General features: G+C 37.2%; 1 protein-coding gene across 3 annotated transcripts in view; it reads left to right on the forward strand.

Annotated features, from left to right (window-relative positions):
• The window catches only part of dock4b (dedicator of cytokinesis 4b), a 92987-nt gene that overhangs the window by 51778 nt on the left and 19696 nt on the right, over positions 1-21513 (forward strand). For 2 of the 3 annotated variants that reach the window (XM_051890990.1, XM_051890987.1), the window contains exons 14-40: positions 1433-1557; positions 1823-1985; positions 2770-2876; positions 4749-4902; positions 5162-5259; positions 5368-5451; positions 5539-5639; positions 7491-7572; positions 7886-8056; positions 10444-10636; positions 10723-10850; positions 11705-11839; positions 13416-13514; positions 13602-13696; positions 13786-13861; positions 13943-14043; positions 16138-16196; positions 16268-16416; positions 16516-16601; positions 17588-17614; positions 17742-17837; positions 18638-18698; positions 19126-19219; positions 19319-19467; positions 20455-20541; positions 20942-21046; positions 21174-21315. In XM_051890990.1, the coding sequence (XP_051746950.1) occupies positions 1433-1557; positions 1823-1985; positions 2770-2876; positions 4749-4902; positions 5162-5259; positions 5368-5451; positions 5539-5639; positions 7491-7572; positions 7886-8056; positions 10444-10636; positions 10723-10850; positions 11705-11839; positions 13416-13514; positions 13602-13696; positions 13786-13861; positions 13943-14043; positions 16138-16196; positions 16268-16416; positions 16516-16601; positions 17588-17614; positions 17742-17837; positions 18638-18698; positions 19126-19219; positions 19319-19467; positions 20455-20541; positions 20942-21046; positions 21174-21315 (2967 nt within the window). The remainder of the gene's footprint in view (positions 1-1432; positions 1558-1822; positions 1986-2769; positions 2877-4748; positions 4903-5161; positions 5260-5367; positions 5452-5538; positions 5640-7490; positions 7573-7885; positions 8057-10443; positions 10637-10722; positions 10851-11704; positions 11840-13415; positions 13515-13601; positions 13697-13785; positions 13862-13942; positions 14044-16137; positions 16197-16267; positions 16417-16515; positions 16602-17587; positions 17615-17741; positions 17838-18637; positions 18699-19125; positions 19220-19318; positions 19468-20454; positions 20542-20941; positions 21047-21173; positions 21316-21513) is intronic. The other variant, XM_051890989.1, reaches the window with a different exon arrangement.

Consider the following 21513-nt stretch of genomic DNA (forward strand, 5'->3'; position numbering starts at 1 on the left):
ACTTACAGGTTATAAAGTTTACTGTAGCTATGTGAGCGCAGTTTTTACTGTCATTTGGCCAAAATCTCATGTTATAAAAGATGAAGTGCTGCACAGGCTATTTACAGATGGTCCAAAATGTGTGCAGCACTTCATTCACAATAGAGGTGAGGTGGAGTTATGAGGTTTTACTGACAGTTTGAGGATCCAATGGAGATATAAGGTTTAGTCACAAGTTCTTTTGAATACTTTTCATTGGTTAAAACTGCAAATTCCAAGGATAGAGGTCAACAGTGACCAATGATAATGATTTATGGACAAAAAAAGATGCTGAAATATAGAAATATGAGTTTTCTGTCTGACAGTATTTTATTTATTTATATTACGGCCGTCAAGCGATTCAAATTTTAATCTAAATAATTACACAATGTGGTGATTAATCTAATTAATTGCACATCAAGTATGGCTCAGAAATTACCCCCAAATGATAGTCATTATTGTGTTAAATGAGAAAAGTATCAAATGGACATTGCAAAAAGTATCTTTAGAAAAAAACAATATATTATTTGATTCAATATAGAATTTATTACACAAACTTTTAGGCTTCAACTGCCATTTTGGGTGAACTATACCTTTAATGGGTGCTTTACTGTTCATTTATTTATTTATTTATTTATTTATTGTATTTTTAATGAAATGATACTAAAACGAGTAAGTATTTGTAAAATGAGTAAGTCATTGAGTCATTCATTCATTCATTTGATTCATTCAAATGGCTGATTCTTTCAGGAATGAAGTAAATGGCTCTCTATGAATGGTTCATTGAATCATTGGTTCACCTGATTGATTCGCTCAAAACGCAGATTCATTCAGAAAGGAAACACCGCTGTGTGTGTCTCGGAGATGGACACCAGTTCTCCTCTGGCTTTATAGGTAATATTTGAGCAAAATTGAGCAAAAGCAGAAAATATTGTGTCTAAAATATAACACAATATTAACTTCTTATTTATTGAACTGTTGTTTAAAATCAGTATCACATTTGCACTTCTATTCGGGACAAAAACATCACTTGTGTGATATCGCGCTGGTTACTCGTGTGATATTGCTGAACTATATCATAATATAAATATGAGACAAACTCATAGAGGGATATTTTTGCCCTAATATCTTGAATTTTAGAGTAATTCTAACTGCATTCTATAGGCTACATCACACAGTGAGTTGTTGCCCTGCTTTATGTTCATCATAAATCAACTGTATGAAATGTAAGATGACCTACGTAGGTTTGGGGCGGAGTGGGTGCGTTAATAATTGATTATTCAATTAATAAGTGATTATTCATGATTAGTTATAAATATTACTGATAAGCTTCTAATTTTTTTTTTTATGGATTTCTGGTGCCCCACTTTTTTGCCTTCATGGCGACATAAAACTTTTTTTTTTTCCCTTTAAGGTGAGATGCGAAATGATCTATACATCACACTGGAGAAGGGTGAGTTCGAGAAGGGAGGGAAAAGCGTGGCGAGAAACGTGGAGGTCACCGTCTACGCGCTGGACACCGATGGACAGATTCTCAAGGTTTTGAGACTGATACATTTTTCTTGTTCTACTTGATTACATATAAATAGGCATGATCTTGGATACCAGAACTTAAAAAACACATGGCTAAGGTAATATAAAATGACATTAAAGATCACTTTTCTCATGTCAAGCTGATCAGATTCTAGCATAGATTGTTTTTACACCTATGCTTGACAAACAGCCTTCGAGGTGGAGCGGTGAGAGGATTGTGGTTTTCCGTATCCTCTCACACTCCGTGTCTGTTGACTCTCGCTCTCTGCAGGGGTTTGTGGCCGTGGGCTCGGGCGAGCCGGGCGGAGACGAGTATCACACCTTCGTGCTTTACCACAACAACAGCCCGCGATGGGCAGAGCTAATAAAGCTGCCCATTCCTGTCGACATGTTCCGGGGCTCTCACGTCCGCTTCGAGTTCCGCCACTGTTCCAGTAAGTCCGGCACTGTAGAGAAAAGACATTGTTCTTTTTGTTCCTCAGTTTATGATGCTTTAATATTCACATAATACACAAGAGTCAAGATTGTATTTCCCACACTGAGTAGATGCAGAGCTTGAGGGAGGAAGTTAAATTAGTTGAATTTCATATGAATAATGGAAATGCAGGAGAAGTAACAGTGAGCTGTATGAATCAGAGCATCACTAATGGGCCCTTAAATTGGGCAAGTATAATCACCAAGGGGTATATTTGATAAATATGGGACATTCTTTGATGCAAATGCTTTCGAGTTAAGCAAATAGAGATACTTGAGTGCTGTATTTGTCACATGTATATAGACTTCCTGTACACCAATACACCTCAAGTCAGAAACCAGAAACTGTTAAACCACATTTTATTGTTGTGCTTTGAGTGGAGTTTTAAAGGATTAGTTCACTTTAAAATAAAATAAAACTCACCCTCAAGCCATCCTAGGTGTATATGACTTTCTTCTTTCTGATGAACACAGTCGGAGTTATATTTATAGATATCCCGGCGCATCCAAGCTTTATAATAGCAGTGAACGGGACCAATGAGTATGAAGCTCAAGAAAGTGCAAAGCTTGGATGCGTTAGGATATGTATTAAAATAACTATTTATGTTCATCAGAAAGATGAAAGTTGTATATACCTAGGATGGCTTGAGGGTGAGTAAAGCTTGGGGTAATTTTCATTTGAAAGTGAACTAATCCTTTAAAAGAATATGTTGATATGTAATATACAGCGTTTGTGTTCTCCAGCGAAAGACAAGGGGGAGAAGAAGCTCTTCGGATTCTCATTCGTTCCTCTAATGCAGGAAGACGGGCGGACTCTGCCCGATGGCACCCACGAGCTCATTGTTCATAAGGTACAGCTGTCAAAATGTCTCGTTGACTTTTCTGCAACGAATGCAATTTGAGAGCCACAGTATGTCAAATGACAAATTGTCCTGGCTGACATGCATTTCATTCTGAATGTTCCTTTGAGCCTTATAAAAAGCCCTGAATTTAAAAAGTGCTTCCTTATTAAAAAGTGTAAGAGTTAAATAACCGTGTCGGAGAACACATCCCTGAGGCACACCCAATTTAAGAGCATGCTTCGGGCACAGCTCTGGTAATTGCAGACTGTGGAAGAGTGTGTGGATTTAACAGGCTTAAAAGAGGTCACAAACATGCATGCACACACAAAGAGCAGCTGTTATTTGTGTCATGTTGTACTGTCTCCCCTCACGCTTCATTAGTAGTTGTATAAACATTAAAGGGATAGTTCACCCCAAAATGAAAATTCTGTCATTAATTACTCAGCCTCATGTTGTTCCAAACCCATGAGACTTTCATTCATCTTTGGAACACAAATGAAAATCTTTTTGATGAAATCTGAGAGCTTTCGGTCCCTCCAAAGACAGCTATGCAACTGACGCTTTGACGCTTCAAAAAGTTCATAAAGAGATTGTAAAACTAATCCATATAAATTGAGCGGTTTAGTCCAAATTTTCTGAAGAGACTTGATTGCTTTATATGATGAACAGATTGAATTTAGGCTTCTTTTTTTTTTTTACATATAAACATTGATCAGCGAACATAAACAGCTCAGCTGAACCTGCTTGACGCCTGAGAACAAACCTCTTGTGGAAGCTCAAACTTGCACACGATAACGAATCTCAATGGATCTCGCACGTCAAGCGAACATGCTTGAGCTTCTGTTTACCTCAACTTATGTGTGTGTTGATGAATGTTTATGTGAATATAAGCCTAAATTAAATCTGTTCATCATATAAAGCAATCAGATCTCTTCAGAATATTTGGACTAAACCACTCAATTTATATGAACTTTTTGAAGCATCAAAGTGCAGTTGTGTAGGTGTCTATGGAGGGACAGAAAGCTCTCAGATTTCATCAAAAATATCTTCATTTGTGTTCCAAAGATGAACGAAAGTCTCAAGGGTTTGGAACGACATGAAGGTGAGTAAATGAAGACAGAATTTTCATTTTTGGGTGAACTATCCATTTGATTAATTAAAGAAGCCTCTGAATAAATAAAAGACATGTATTATAATAATAATAATGTTGTGACAATTTCCGAACAGCTTATTTTTGCAGCTTATAGTAATGTCTATGTAGTCTTTTATTCCCATTTTCTAAATGCCCCATTTAAATGAAACCATGTAGAACAAATGCGATTACTTTTATTACTACATATGAAAAAAAAATATTTGTAGCAACAGAGAGGCTTAGTCCATATAAAGGCGCAGTATGCCACTAAGAGCTACTCGTGGCCTATTTACACATACTAAAATAGGGCGGTTTGCTTCAGCGTTTACACAAAAGACTCAGTGCAGCACACTAGAGATCAATGTGGCGCAGCATCACTGGTCATGTACAGCATACGGCCCTTGTGCATTTACAAACAGTTCTGCTGACCACTTACATGTAGCACTTTGAGTAAGATAAATGATAAAAAAGAAATAATAAGTCAGCTGTTTGCATTTCTGCTGGAGGCAAAATAACTGCTGACTGTATGTGGAGCAATTGCATGATACTAATTAAAGAAATAGTCCACCCAAAAATAAAACCATCGTCGTTTTATTTACCTTCGTTACAATCTCACATGACTTCAATGCCTTCTGTGGAACACAAAAGAAGATGCTTTGCAAAATGTTCAAGCTGCCCTTTTGGGTGAACTATATGTTTGAAAATGTTGACAAATGAAAGTAGTATCTTTTTTCACACTTGTTTTCCAGTGTGAGGAGAACGCTAACCTGCAAGACTGTGCTCGCTACCTCAAACTGCCCTTCTCAAAATCAAATCTGCCCGGCAACAACCAAACTGTGAAAGGCACTAAGGAATCCCTGTGGATCACTTCATTCCTTTGTTCTACCAAACTCACTCAGAACGGTAATGTGCTTGTGTGTGTGTGTCTCTTCATATGCAATACTTTTTTATTCCCTATTTGAAAGTGTTCTTGGCATAATACAAGAACAGCTACGGCTGATATGTAGCGGCATCCAGCCTGATGCATCACCGACCATGGGAATATTTGGGTTGTTGGCAAGAAGTTGCAAGCAGGGTTTTGCAAAGTGACCACAGACACTGATTGCTTGACAAAAAAAAGAGGAAAAAAGACATGTCATAACAATAATACTGATTCCTGCAGGTGACATGCTGGACTTACTGAAGTGGAGAGCCCATCCGGAGAGAATCAGTGACAGCCTGTCTAAACTCAAAGAGATCGATGGCTCAGAAATAGTTAAGGTCAGCTGCACTTCAGAGCCATGCTGTTTGGTTAATGAACATGTCAATCATAGTAACCTTTGCCCTAATTGGTGCACTTTATTAATACAGTCAAATATCTTTTATCAGTTTTTACAGGATACACTGGACACGCTTTTCGGCATTTTGGACGAGAGCTCACAAAAATATGCACTGAAGGTGTTTGATTGTCTGGTAGGTAAAGTCCCTCATTTTTTGGCACAATACAGGACAATGAAATTACATTTTGCTTATTGTATATGTGCATTTTTTGTCATTTAGGTCCACATTATAAACTTGCTCCAGGATAGCAAATTCGAGCATTTTAAACCAGTCATGGACACCTACATTGAAAGCCACTTTGCAGGAGCCCTGTCATACAGGTACATTAAACACTCACTGACTGAAACATAGGTTTATGGAAATACACTTAAAATGTGAACATTTCACACATCTTTTTGTGAAATGCTTGTGAAGTGTGCTTGTGCTGTTTTTCATTTAAATAAATGCCACTTGTTTTTATATTTTGTTACGTAATGCAGGATATTTGATGGATTAAATGTGGCTTAAGTGCCCAAATACTTTTGAGAGTCACTGTATAGTTTGTTTTTTGTCCACACACAGAAAACAGGACTTTTGTTCACAGCTCTCTTGAAGCCTGACTCTCAGCCAGTACAGCGCTGATTCTTCCCTTGAAAAACACTTAATTTTACTGCATGTTCATTCATCTGGGTTAGAGATCAGCCCACATTACAGCCTACACAGTTGTCCAATGTGCATATTACACAACCAATTAAACTGGACAGGATAGAACACAGCCATAAGATCACAAAATAAAATGAGACTGTACATTTTAAAAATGTTTATGTGCAAAAAGTTAGCATCCAATCTAATAGACATGGACCTCCAGTTTCATGGGGTCTTTAGATGCTTCTTTTTATTTTTAGTTATTCTTGCTCACTGTGTTGCGTCATGCTCTTTCATTTAAAGTCTCATCCGTTCTGACTTTCAGTTCTCTTTTTGTTGTGATTTTTAGTCTCTGAAAAAGCATGTAACCACATGAACATTAGAAGATCAGCACAAGAACTTTCCTCTTGTACTTCATTTGCTCCACTGCAGTGGACGTCACTTTCTTTTTACTTCTCACTGCAATGCTAGGAAATCGCAGTGGAAATCGCCAGGGATCCCACCATATGATGCTATTGCAGTACTTCTTTTTATGTGTTGCAATACATGAGCTATTGCGATACACTGTGATTTAATTTTGTTTTCTTTTTTTCCTGCAGTATCTTGGCATAAAATAACATTTTATGTGTACCTATACTTCCTATTGCTTATTTGAAATCCTAAATGAAGCCATGTTCTTGTCTAGAATGCTAATGCTTTGGAAAAAAGACACAAAATACTTGATTGATGCTTTGCTTAGTGGTTGTACTGAGCTGCGGTTTGAATTTGAATGCGGTTCAAGTTTGAATCCTGATTGCAAGATTTGCACATTGCACTCTATTTCTGCCACCACTATAACATACATATATATATGAGCTCTCTTTCGTGTCTTTTTGCGCTTAAGCGGACAAATTCACACAAAATTATGTCTCAAAATAGCAAGTATCTTAGTAAACGTAGTCGGTTATGTCTTAAGTGAACGTAAACAGTTGAGAAAGTAAACACGTGTACAGTATCAGTAGGTTGAATCTGTGCATTTCTCTCTTAAAGTGACAGCAGCCTAACATTCCTGTTTTTTAATGTTAAACAAAAAAGGACAAAGAAAAAAATCACTCGCTGCTCTTGACTGAATAACTTTAATAAGGATTAATTAATAAGGATATTTAATTTATACAGTGACTATGCAGTGTTATTTTACATTTGCTTACTTTATTAAATTTCTGTACCTGAAAACTACTTTCAGACCTACCTGAAAAGCACTGTTAATTTCATTTTTATCTTTGTTATATTGTATTTATTTGTGCTTTTGCTTGTAATTTGATTATTTGTTCTTATTTTATTATTGACTATTTACTTGTCTTTAATAATGTTTTAAATTTATATTAGTTAGGCTAGTAGTTTTAGCTGTGGTATCAATATTGGAATAGATAATTGTGAATTTTCACTGGTATATAAAAAAATATTCATGGCTGGTACATTTTCTTAGGTCACCGGCCATTGGCAGGTGTGACAAAAAGTTCTGTAGATGGTTAGTTTTACACAATGTTGTGTTTTTGTGTCTCTGGCAGGGATCTGATCAAGGTGTTGAAGTGGTACGTTGACCGCATTATTGAAGCGGACCGTCACGAACACATCCAACAGGTGCTAAAGGTGAGAGCCCTCACAAAATCACACACCACTTCACACTACACATCTTTTCTCGCTCTCTCGCATCAGTTTACTTGTTCTGCTTTTCATAATGATATTTAGCGACTATCATTACTGTCCTCCATCTCCTGATTTTGTGCAACCACAAATACAATTTAAATTCGTAATGCACTGAATATTCAGTTTCTCAGAAATGGTTAGCTCCGGGCCATTATGACTTCCACATCACATTATTTCAAACAGCCCATGCATTCTTAATTAAACTGCTTTTATGTTGCGTTCTGTGCTCAGACCTGCTGTTCTCTTGGTTTCCTAGGCGACAGAGTATATTTTTAAGTATATTATCCAGTCGCGACGGCTGTTTGCCCTCGCCACAGGCGGACAGAGTGAGGAGGAGTTCCGCTGCTGTATGCTTGAGCTTTTCATGTCCATCCGCTTCTTCCTCTCGCAGGAGAACAAGGGCTCACGGCCCATCACGCAGACACAGGTGAGAGAGAATGTGATCTGTTTATATTTATATTGTATTGTTGAGCCATGGTTTGTAACGCATGCTGTGGTGCTCATGTGGGTGAAACAGGTTTGAGTCTAGCATGCAACATTCTTCATTCTTTTCTTCCACCAATAAAAAACAAAACAAAAAATGAAATACAACTTTAATTAAAAAAAAAAAAAAAAGATTGTAATTTTTTTTTTTTTACTATGTTTACTATTTTTTTAATTATTTATTACTTTTATTAAAAAAAATAAAAGTAAAAAATACTACCGCCCCATACTGTATTAAAAAATATTTGAGATAGATTATACTTGTCTAGGTGGGTCCTGGAATGGAAAATATTGGGAAACCCTTGTTTAGCATAACAAACTGCTAACATTTAATCTTTGGGCCATTATTCTGATCTCTAGAGCCAGTAATTTTAGTTTCATGCCTGAAGCGTCTTATGAAGTCATGGGATGTTTAGAAGGCATATTTGCTGTATCAAGCGTTTATTTTTTGCTAGAGAAATGACCTTAATTTAATTTCGACAGACATTTCACCCTTGAAAGAAGGGATCATTCATATTTTATGGAGAATGTCATACAAATGTGGTTTTGAATGCTGTCCCTTAAATTCAGGCAAAGCATTTGAAGTCTCTCGCAAATATTTCCGACTTCCCTGAGCTGAATGCGAGAGCGTCTTCTATTCTCCATCGTTCGGGTGCCCGGCTTTTGTTCGAGCCTTGGTGTGAGTTTGTTTTGATGTTCTGCCTTGTTCTACAAAGAGCCTCAGAGGGTGGACGGCAGCCCGGGTGCCCATGCACACCCTTTGAAAGAGAAAGACCAATACGTCCAAAGAATGAACTGCTTTGGGTTTTAATGAGAGAAAGAAACATTGTAAATGAATATGGAGAATAAGGATGAAAAGAATGAAGTAAGATGGAAAGTGAGATAATGAAGGTGCAACAAGATTATAAGAAACTCTAGGGAAGACTCTAGATAATGGGGAAGTGGGAAAAACAGACATAACCGGTCTGTTTTCACAACATCAGTGATGTACATGTATTGCATGTTTTGGTTGCAAATCCAGCCTTCAAAATGTCTGCTTTTTTTTTGTAATTTCACATAGCCAGACTTTTGACTAGTGGCTTTTCCTAACCAAGAACAGCGCACTTACACAGGAAGTGATTATTTCACAAATGTGTAAAGCAACCAATCAAAGTTTGTTTTGTTTGATGATATATCAGTAATAGACTTATACTGCAGTGTCAGTTGCAACCGAAGAGAGACCGAACCCTTTATCAAACCGTTTCGGACACTGTGAGAAACGATGTGATTCTTTAATGTATATGATTAGAAAATTTAAAGATTTTTATGACCTTCGATGCATGTAAGCCTATTGAAGGTGAACACCAAAACTTTAACAAGTCCTAGTCATTAGTGTGCAGTATGCAGTAGGTGGTCAGTGGAGAGGCGGAGAGAGATCCATAGACTAAATCTGAGACTAGTTTCGTTTTACACTTTGAATTGTCTCAAGCATGAATAGATAATGCAGCCCAATAGGGTATTATACTGCAGAATATGTCTATAGATATATATTCATCTCACATGATTCATTACCCCTGTGTTGGACTGACTGCCATTTAGATGTTTTAATCTTTATAGAGAGCAGAACAAAAGCAGTGATAGAATGCAGGCCAGAGCCGTTCTAATCCCCCATAATCCTCCGCCTTCCCTCCCGTCCCTCTATAAAACTCCACACTGGCCCCTCACAGCAGGATTATGTGTTGAGGTTTGGCCCTGTTTTCTCTTCAGGCCATGATCTTCTTGTTTTTGAGATTCCTTCATAGTCAGTGGGTATAGACCGTGGGTTAGTGGTAAAAACGGTTACTGGCTGAGAAGATAGACATGTCACAGTCAATGTATGCAAGGCAGATGAAACAGAGGCCAATATTTACAGTTTAAGTAGACATTGTAGTTTAATTTAAATTTTTTTACATACTTGCCTATTTTTTTTTTTTTATTATAGTTAAACATTTGTGTTGTAGTCACATTATTTATATATATATATATATATATATATATATTTTTTTTTTTTTTTTACATTTTCACTGGTAGGTTTAGTTGTTGCTTTTAGTTTGTATTATAGTGGCAGTTTAGTTCCGTTTATTTGCACACTTTTATTTTTATTTATTTTGTTCACTGATAGTTTGTATTGTTTTTGCATATTAATATTGCTGTTTAGTTTTTATTCACAAACGATTCTTTTTATTTTAGTTTACTTTTTTCTCACGGATAGTTTTAATGTAGCGTGCATTAAAGTTGCAGTTTTGTTTTCGCATATTCCGTTTATTTTTCCATGTGATCAATAGGTGATTGTTTGTGCACTTCCCTTCACAGGCAGTGTTTCTGCAGCAATTCCCGGCAGTGTACGGGGAGTTATTGAAGCTCTTTACTGTCAGAGAAGTGGCCACGTTTGTACGGGAGACATTGGGCAGCCTCCCCACTGCCTCCCAGGCAGACTGCCCCCTAGAGGCCGTCAAACTGCACTGCATCACTAAAACCGTAGAGAGCCAACTCTACACCAACCCTGGTAAACACACGCTCATTTGAGGATGATGACGAAGACGTTTATACCATTTAGAGGCTGTTTGTTAAATTTTTGTGTGTTTTTATCAGAGTCTAGATGTATTCTGCTCCCGGTGGTATTGCGTTTGCTCCAGGCCCACATGCAGGAGCAGCGAGATCTTGTCATGTGTGCTCACATACTCACCTGCATGCTGTCCCTCCTCAAGAAGGAAGACACGGTAAGATAACATTCACACAACTGTCAGACAGTGCTCAGAAAATGTGCCACCAACTGTGTGGGTGAGATGGCCAAAAAAACAATATATATATTCACTAATTCATTAATCATTTCAGTCGTATCTGACTCTTGGTGATTCTGCGGGTCATCTCTTGTCATACGCGAGGGACTCCATGAATTTTCACGCACACTGTATGCTGACCATCGCATACGCGTAAAAATTGAAGTATACTTTGGGCTTTAGTAAGATAGTTGTTAAGTTTAGGTATTGGGTAGGATTAAGGGATATAGAATAAGGTCATGTAGAATAAGGCATTAATACGTGCTTTATAAGTACTAATACACAGCAAATATACTAATAATATGCATGTTAATAAGCAACTAGTTAATAGTGAGAATTGGACCAAGTGTTAAAGAAGTATTACTAAGATTATTTATTCGTTGAATATCTGACGATTCTTCAGAATGTGACCCTAAATGTGTGTAATTATTTAAGGCTTTCTGAAGACGACATGTCATTCAGGGAAACCAGAAGCTTTGCACATCCCCAATTTGTGTTGACTTCTGCTTTGAAGAAGACCATTTGGAACTTGTCTTGTGAAAATGCTGATGCTGGTCTAAATGTAGATATCCTGTCTAACCTTAAAGAAGTCAAATGGCGGGTCTCGCATGCAGAGGACCAATGTGCATCAGCCACACTGGTTTCTTCCTGCATTTGTATAAACTGAAATGACAGCTGAACCTTTCATGGCTGTCTCACCCTGTCTGCCATTAGCACCCTGTCAGATTGTGTGCATAAAATCACTGTTGACCTCTTGCAAGGGCATACCCTTACAGATGTGCGTGTGTGTGCAGGAGCAGACCGCATCCGAAGAGGTCGATCTGATCGTGGAGAGCGTTTTGGGCGTGTTACTGCGGACCATACTGGAAGTTGCTAACCGGCCCCAACCAGCAGGACCTACACTACGACCCCAAGTTCAAGACGTTACGGTAGGCAAAAACAAATAAAAATGAACAAAGAATAGAAACGAGAGTGAATTTTAAAAAGTGAAACATGCAAAAAAGCGTCAGAAACAGGCCCCGAGGGCGAGGTAATTACAGCCCAGCAAAAAAAGCGTTTTACACATCAAAGTCTCTCCACAGAGGAAAGAAAAGAGGTGAATTCTGGCAGCATTCCTGCTAGATGTGACGGATTCCCCAGTGCCCGAAGGTTTTTGTGAATGCAAACCTTGTCGTACCTCATTTCAACTCCATTTTATTCATCCATTTTCTCACTGACTGAGATTAAGGGTGTCATGATGCGGATCAGTATGGGAATTAAATATTCTGTGATGGTTTTTTTTTTTTTTTTTTTTTTTTTTTGTGTAGAGACAGGTGTTATGCAAATGAATTTATATGAGCAATGTACAGCTAGACCCACATTTATATATATGTATATTTAAAATAGCTGCTATTTTAAAGGTTTCTAATTTGTTTTAGAGGTCTCCCACAAAATGCTTACATGCATCCAAGGTCATAAAACACTTTAATGGTTTCTTAATATTTAATATACTTTGCAGCATCACCTCTTTTAAACCAGTGGTCCTCCACCTTTTTGACTCCAATGCCCCCCATTATCAAAGACAATATTCGAAGGGACCCCAAGATCTGGTAAATAATGGGGGTTTTACACAAATAATAATAATTTCTACCCCAAAAAATATTTTAGTTTAACATAACTAGAAAAATACATATTCATAATAGAAATTTCCATGACTTTTCCAGGTGTAGAAATCATACTTTTAAAATTCAGTCATTTATCCAGGTTTTCCAAGAGCATGACTTCCTTAAATAAAAATCACAGTTGTTGAGGGAATTAATTAAAATATGATTTTGGTAGTCAATAATTTCAATAATTTTATAATTTTCAATAATAATAGTCAATAATTTTATCTCTTAACTCATCTTTGATCACCAAATTTTCCTGTGAAAAAAATTTCTTCATGTCTTAAAATAGCTTGAATGTAAACTCTATATGCGGATAAATGAATATGCAAATAAGCCCCGCCTCCATTCGTTCACGCCAGCTCAGAGATTAACTCACTCAAATTACTGAGGTAAACGCTGCACAATGGTAGTGCTCTTTACATCACACACATAATGATAATTAATATGATTAGCCTTTTGCTTGACTATGTTATCAAACAGCTAATAATGTGTTGCAAATGTTACACATTCCATGTTCCCGTTCGCCATTTCAGAGTCAGGCAGCTGCCTTCTAACAATCAGTATCCTTAGAAACTCTTTGAACAACTCATATAGTGCATCATAACATTGTAATATACATCATACAAATGCCATATTGCTAAATCTACATGATTTTTCATATCAACAGAAAAATATACCAGGATAACCTGGCTTCTCTTGAGACTCCCCTGCTAGTTAGTCTACCACTTACAGCGCATGTCAGAAACTAAACGGCCATTGCATTATCTGAATTTCAGCTCAGAAGCTCCTTCAGTGCTTGATACACAGTGATACGAACAGTAGTGATTGAATGATAGCATATGTTGTGTCTTTGTTCCAGGGGGAGTTTGTGTCGTGTCTCTTGGCTCTGTTGAGGCATATGAAGGACAGACACTACCAGCAACTCCTGCAGAGGTTCACCAGTAAAGACGACCTGCGGGTGAGTCAGTTATCAACTTTGTCTTATTGGCATCAGTTCATTATACACACAAAGACACATGTGAAACATCCTCTCTTTCTCTCTCAGGACTTTCTCCTGCATATCTTCACTGTGTTTCGGATCCTGATAAGACCAGAGATGTTCCCCAAAGACTGGACGGTCATGCGGCTCGTCACCAACAAGTTAGATCCTTCTTTCCTCTTCAAATTTTACATGGTGGTTTTTAGAGTATCAAATTGTGATCTGACATGTGATCATGTTTGATTTACAGCATCATCATCACCACTGTGCTCTACCTGTCAGATGCTTTAAGAAAAAACTTTCTCAGTGACAAGTTTGACTACAAGGTTTGTTCTCAGGCCACTTGTGTTTGTACTCAGCAGTCAAACATCACAGTCAATCTGTTCGTTTTCTCTGTTTCCATATAGGTGTGGGACTCCTACTTCTGCCTGTCTGTTATATTCATCAACCAGTCCTGCCTTCAGCTCGAGACCTTCTCTGCATCAAAGAGGAAGAAAATACTGGAAAAGTGAGTGCCTGCAACCTCTCTGAATTTTCCTACTTCTCTGCTATATATTATGCCAAAAGCAGTATGTCAAATGAATAGTATGTCTGAATTTAATATGATATTTATAAGGCTTTTTTAGTGTTTCATTTTTAATTTTCCACCTAAATTTAGGTTAAAGTCTGCATTAAATAGGAGTTGTGATAGTCTTTTCTTCCCTATTGTGACGTATATCAGAGTGAAATGACTTCTTGAATAAGAAAAACACTTAAGGCGGGTCTTGATTTTGTCCATGGGGAAGAGATTGGGTCATTGGATGGTTGTGGTTTGCTATTGGTTGATCTCATTTAAATGTCAGGTTGCCCCACCCATGCACCAGTATACACATCAGAGAAGAGATGTCTCTGCAAGAGGGAGGGAAAAGTTATTTTTATTAAATATTACAAGGGCACATGGAATTTAATAAAATAATTATGTGCCTGGATAAATAAATACTACAATGTTCCATAAAAAACTTTTTTGATTTTAAATAGTTTTTTTTTTTTTTTTTTAGATACTGTAATTGTTTAGTTTTTTTTTATTTTATTTTATATTATTTTTGTAGTTTAGTTTTTTTTTTTTTTTTTTTTAAATACATCTGAAAAAGCGGGTTTGTCTTATATTCAGGGTATAGACTGAATGGGTGTGCCAAGAAATACGGTGTGTCAGTGTAATGTTAGAAGAAAGTGAACAAAAAAATGCTAACAATCAAAAAAAAAGAAAAAAAAAGAAAAGAAAAACCTTACCGTCTACAAGCTGCGTGACTGTCATGTTTGCGTGCCATACTGATGGGACCAAACCAAAGACGGTACACAGATTTCTAAACAATTTTTTCTTTTATGATATGGCAAAAAGTGTTGATTTTTCAAGGGGTGGTTGTTTATGATTTCACATTTTTAACTTTAGTTAGTGTGTAATGTTGCTGTTTGACAACATCTGCAAAGTTACGACACTCAAAGTTCAATGCAAAGAGAGATTTTCTTTTAAAGAATTCTCTGTTTAAGGACTACAACAAATGGCTGGTAGGGACTTCAACAAGCTTCTTCCTGGGTTAGTGACGTCACTAACCCTAAAATTTACATAAACCCTGCGCCTGAGAACATGCAACAAAGGGGGTGAGGCCATTTCGGGCTGCTTTAGAGAAGAGGAAGAGTTGTTGTAGTAGAGTGTCGTTGCCTTGCTGTCATTTTACAGCTGACTGCTTCACAAACGAGGGTCAATTCAACGTTGGATTTGCACAAAAGATTAACATGACGGCACATGCTAGTTGATGAGTTGAATCAACTCCACAGCAACTACATAAATTTATCCACTAACCATTCAGAAACGTCCAGATGCATTCTAAAAGTTGTAACTGAATCTCTCCATCAGTGTTCGACTCCGGTTTGAACAATGTAAGGCTGAACACCGTTACTGACAATCCTCATTTTGGCTGAGTGAGATTCTCCAGCTTTGTTGTTGTTGAGCAATCAAAGTGTGAGCCGTTAAAGCTCCGCCCTCTTCTAGAAAGAAATTTGGCAAGCTATAATAAATGATCTGTGGGGTATTTTGAGCTGAAACTTCACAGACACATTCTGGGGACACCAGAGACTTATATTACATCTTGTAAAAGGGGCATTATAGGTCCCCTTTAAATGTGATCATTGGTACATTTTACCAGTATTTACCATACTTTTTAATACAAAAAATTAAAATATGAAAAATATGTAATATGAAAATTATTTTCAAATAAAAGCATAAATACAATTTTTCTTTATAAAATACAAGATTTGGTCTTAAAGTCTTCTCTTGAAAAAAGGGGGGTCGTCTTATATTCAGGGTCGTTGTTACCAACATGATGGATGTAGTACAGTATTTATGGATTGTGTTTGTGCTTGCACACTTACATACTTGATTACCGGTCAAGAAATAGGTTCTTCATCAAATGCAGTACAAACTTGGACAGTACATGTTTTCAGATGCGGCTACAGTGTTTGCGTTCTTCAGGAAGTCGGCCTACAAATGTCTGTTATATTTCAAACACTAAACTGACATAGTACGACTTATTTAACCAGCATTTTGCGCTTTGTTTGTGTTCAGGTACGGAGACATGCGTGTCATGATGGGATGTGAGATTTTCAGCATGTGGCAGAATTTAGGTAGGACATTCCCAGTTATCTGAAAGCTTTACTCCTTCTCGTATGGGAGACGAAACTTTCTTGTCGTGCAGGAGAGCACAAGCTGAACTTCATCCCAGCAATGATTGGCCCGTTCCTGGAGGTGACGCTGGTGCCTCAGCCGGACCTGAGGAACGTGATGATCCCAATCTTTCACGACATGATGGACTGGGAGCAGCGCAGAAGTGGCAACTTCAAACAGGTCACCCAGTGCCCCCTTCTGGTCACTTATTGGGCATGCAGTTATCTGACTCCAGGGCACGTGATATATATTTGACATCATTTTCATTATTTGTAATAGGTCGAAGCAAAACTTATCGACAAGCTGGACAGCCTCATGTCAGAGGGAAAAGGAGATGAAACGTACAGAGAGCTCTTCAACAGCATGTGAGTGAGAAGAAACATACACAAATAAACAGATAAGCAGGTATAGTCCTTTGTGGGCTGAACTTTAGTTCAGAGAAAATGTTAGATTAGAGCAAAGCAATGAGATGGTAAGTATTTATACAGGTCAGATCTCACTCATCTGTGTGCTAGTGTAATTCTGTTCATGTGTGGTTTTTGCAGCTGTGTGTTTGTGTGCGTCAGTGGAAAAAGTGTTTGCTCCCCCTCATCTAAATTTAAATGTATGCACATTTTTAACATTGGATGGGGTCAGATTTCATTATAGATTATGGTAGTGGTAGTAAAATAAGTTTGGTGTGTTTTTATTGGTGTTTAAAGTTGCAATTCTGCAGTCTTCCATCCTTGAATAAATATATGAAATATATCATGTTTTTTTGTTCGTGAAGGGTCACTTTTATGCATATCATCATGTGTGTGTATATATATAAATAATACATCAGTAGGCCTCAGGTGGCTTATTGCTTATTGCTTTTACAGTATATTTAAAGACACCCAAGTTCAATAAATACATTTATTAATAGTATTAAAAAGATTTGAACTGTTTACAGATTCCAAGCTACATATAATAATATATAATATAATATAATATAATATAATATAATACATTTTAATGATATATTAATTATATTTTAAATATTATGAGTGAATAAATATATAATAAATAGTATAATATATAATGAATACATATTGGCTGTTTTGTCTTTTATAATATGCTATGTAATATAATTACGGTTTTTGTTATAAAGAAATGTCTTTTTTGAGGTTAAATTAAAAGTACATTCTGTAGTGAGATTTAAGGATTAAATGTTAGTTTATATTGACGCTGATTTTATTGATTAACTTGTGCATCTCCATTTTTCTTCTTTCTACTAACCATACTAACTATACTAACGGAGTTTGATGAGGTGGATGTTATTGACATTAATCTATTAATATGAATTTGTTCTGTTTATGCTGCTGTGGACTAGAATTCCTCTGTTCGGTCCATATCCTAGGTAAGATAAGCACTGATCACTGTTCTACTGGACAGCTGTGTGTCTGTGTGAGTGTGCAGGGCATGAATGGGTCATGTGGTGAGCAGCAGTATGACTCGTTGTCTGTTGTGTTTGTTTTCTCTGTCAGTCTGTTGAAGAAGATCGAAAGGGAGACGTGGAGGGAGAGCGGGATATCCCTCATAGCCACGGTCACACGGTTGATGGAGCGACTGCTGGACTACAGGTGACACGGAGCAGATGCACACATGAACACAGCAGTTTGAGAATGTAGCCAGAGAAAAACCTGAGATTTAAAGAAGTACAAGCTGCCCTTTTGAAAAACAATGTTTAGTTACACTACTCTTCAAAAGTTTGGGGTCAGTAAGATTTTTTGGGTTACATTTTATTTACATTCTACTGACTTAAGTAACCTTGCATCTACATGTCAACTTATTCTATTTACACCTTACCCTAACCTAACAGTCTCCTACACTCAACTAATACTCTAATGAGAGTTAGTTGACATGTAGTTGCAAAGTTACTGATAGTTAGTAGAATGTCAAAAGTGGACCATCAAAATAAATTGCAACCGTTTTTTGTAAGTGGCCATAAAGACATAAATTTTCTTCAAGTGTGTTTTGGTGCTTGGTCCGATCCACTTTTAACAGCGTTTCTCCGAAATTGCTTACTGCACCTCTAATGCATCCTTGCTGAATGACAGTATTTATTTTCTTTAAAAAAAAATCTGACTGACCCCAAACTTTTGAATGGTAGTGTAAATAGTTATTGTGCTTTCAAAAAAAGCTTTGCATTGATTTGTGGAAACACTTATCAGTGCTTGAAATATATTGACTTGCCAATTCTGTATTTGTGGAGGAAGAAAATGAAAATATGCGTTAAACTTTGTAGTTAATTTCTACCTAACCTAAAGTTCTTCCCATGTTTAAAATGATTAAATTCTTCAGTGTCAGATCATGATGTGTTTTTACCCTAGTCACTACTTTTGGCATATGGATAAACAATTACACTCTTTCCGTTTTACAGAGACTGTATGAAGTTGGGAGAAGTGGATGGAAAAAAGATTGGCTGTACAGTCAGTCTGCTGGTATGTTTTTTTTTTTTTTTTTTTTTTTTTTTTTTTTTATATAAATAACTTTTTGTGCCATTCCTTGTCCCTTTATGTCAGTATTATTCACCCTGTGCCTGCAGGTTTAGACTAGCTGGTGGTCTGTTTTGTGTTTGTCTCTTAGATGAGATGTTTTGTGAATGGTGTCAGTTTGGTGCTTAGTTCAAGCCTGGAGTGTTAACAAGGGAAGTGATTTAGCACTTTAATTCACGGCGGAAACACTAAAGTCTTTTCACTGCTGAGGGCTATTATGGACGACCTAGTGCTGGAGTGATTTCCTGCATTCTGCTCTTCTTCTCCAAGTTTCCTTGGTTTAGCCATATGAATCCGTTCATAGCAACCAGAACGACACTGAAAATCAGTGCTGAAAAGCACTTCACATCCACTCTTTGTCCCTTTTCTTCAGAACTTCTACAAAACTGAGCTGAATAAAGAGGAAATGTACATCCGCTACATTCACAAGCTGTATGACCTGCATCTGAAAGCGCAGAATTACACAGGTACTCGAGCATGACATGAACCAGAAGTAGTTTGAAGCTACAGTTATCGTATGTATTTTCATGACGTGTGTGTGTGTGTGTGTGTGTGTGTGTGTGCAGAGGCCTCGTATACACTTCTGCTGTACGACGAGCTGCTGGAATGGTCCGAGAGACCCCTGCGGGAGTTTCTGAGTTACCCGATGCAGAGCGAGTGGCAGAGGAAGGAGTACCTGCATCTCACCATCATCCAGAACTTCGACCGTGGAAAGGTCCGAATTTTCTGCCGTCTCCCCTTGTTTTTGTGTCACGTTTTCCAGGCCCTTTTGGTTTCTCCTCACATGGCTCGGCTCCTCTCAGCCCGCTATCAAATTATCAATAGGTGAATGTGTTCCGAGTAGTTATCCTTCACAACTAAATGGTATTTACATAATCAATCACCTCAAAATCAGTGCGTTTGTTGTCTGCTTTCCTCATGGCTGGAGCCATCTGTTGTGCTGGTGGATTTAGGAAGCAATGGGACTGAAATGATTCCACTTAATAAACTATATGCCTCAGAACAATTCATGGATATTTGACAAATGACATGTACAGTTTTTTAGTCAAGTCAAGTCACCTTTATTTATATAGCGCTTTTTACAATGCACATTGTGTCAAAGCAGCTTTACAGTGATAATTATTGGTATATAATTTTTGGCTGCAAAGCAACTCTTAAAGAAAATAGTGTCACTGTCCAGCTTAAGTAAATTTTAGACAATATAATATATTGCAGTTAAAAGCACAAGTTAATGCAAAAGTACTATGCAAATGACAAAATATGTAGTGGATTTAACATCAAAATCAACCAAGAAACCAAGAAAACTTGGAAGTCCAGGAGGTCACACTAAATACTCATTTTTGCTTAAAGAAGACATGTTGTTCTTAATTTTTTTATTTATTTATTTTTTAAAAAAAATTGTGCATGTTTCCTGTATTTTCGGTTTGTATCTTAATAATTGTATAAATATTTTTTTTTTTTTAAACAAAAATACTACTATATATTTTTATGCTCAAAATATATATTTATATACCTTTAAACGTAAATTAATTAAATTGATGCAGGCCAGACATCTTTTGCAAATCTTTTACATTTGATTCCTCCAAATCTTGAATATTTAACTATGTCCTTGGTCCTCAAAGTGTTGATGATGCTCTAGTGGCTCCTACTGGTGAATTATCAAACTGCATGTGAAATAAAATAAACCTCTCTACCCCCTCAGTGTTGGGAGAATGGCATTATCCTGTGCAGAGAGTTAGCGGACCAGTACGAATCCTACTACGATTACAGAAACCTCAGCAAAATGAGGGTGAGTTACAACTCTTTATGTGTGATATGACAGTTCTTTGCATTTTGCCAGTTCTTAAAGGGGTCATATCAGGGAAAGCAGTCTCATTAACATAAGACCACTCACATTTACACATCATTTGGCGTTATTGATCATTTCACATGCAAAAAAGAAAAAATGTTAGCTAATCATAACAGAGGTCATTTACATAACTCTTAAAGGTACAGAAAACTGTGTTTAAGTCAAAGTTTCAGAGAGAATGCATAAATGGTCAATTAAATTATTACATTTTTGGTGCAAGAAACTTTAGATTTTTTTAGTTGATTTAATGCTACAAATGTGTAGAATATGGCTCTTTTAACTGACCCCCCAGATATTTACATAGTGTAATTTTTGCTAATAATATAACTGCAAATCACAGATGATGGAAGCTTCATTTTACGATAAAATAATGGACCAACAGCGGCTGGAGCCAGAGTTCTTCAGAGTGGGCTTCTACGGCAAGAAGTTCCCCTTCTTTCTACGGGTATGTGCCATCCTGACATCCTGCCGTATATTAGACGTCACTGTCAGTATCTCTGAAGTCCACTTGGTGTCAGTATTAACCAGAATGTGTGTATGTGTGTGTGCATATATGTGTGTGTGTTGTACAGAATAAGGAGTTTGTGTGCCGTGGTCATGACTACGAGCGTCTGGAGGCGTTCCAGCAGCGCATGCTCAATGAGTTCCCTCATGCCATCGCAATGCAACACGCCAACCAGCCTGACCAGACCATCTACCAGGCTGAAGCCCAATGTATCCTCCAGACATCTCTTGTCTTTCCTGGTCACTCACACACTTGCATGCTAAAGAGTCTTATGCTTGCAGGTTCACTTTTCTTTTTTTTTTTGGAAGAGTTGTTCTTTTGCATTGTGTAGTTATTGTTCTAATTCCTCATTAGTCACATCAATTTGCCCTTAATAACTGATTACTAATTTTACTATTAGCGATTTC

The sequence above is a fragment of the Ctenopharyngodon idella genome, chromosome 4, assembly GCF_019924925.1.
Source record: "Ctenopharyngodon idella isolate HZGC_01 chromosome 4, HZGC01, whole genome shotgun sequence".
Taxonomy (NCBI): Eukaryota; Metazoa; Chordata; class Actinopteri; order Cypriniformes; family Xenocyprididae; genus Ctenopharyngodon; species Ctenopharyngodon idella.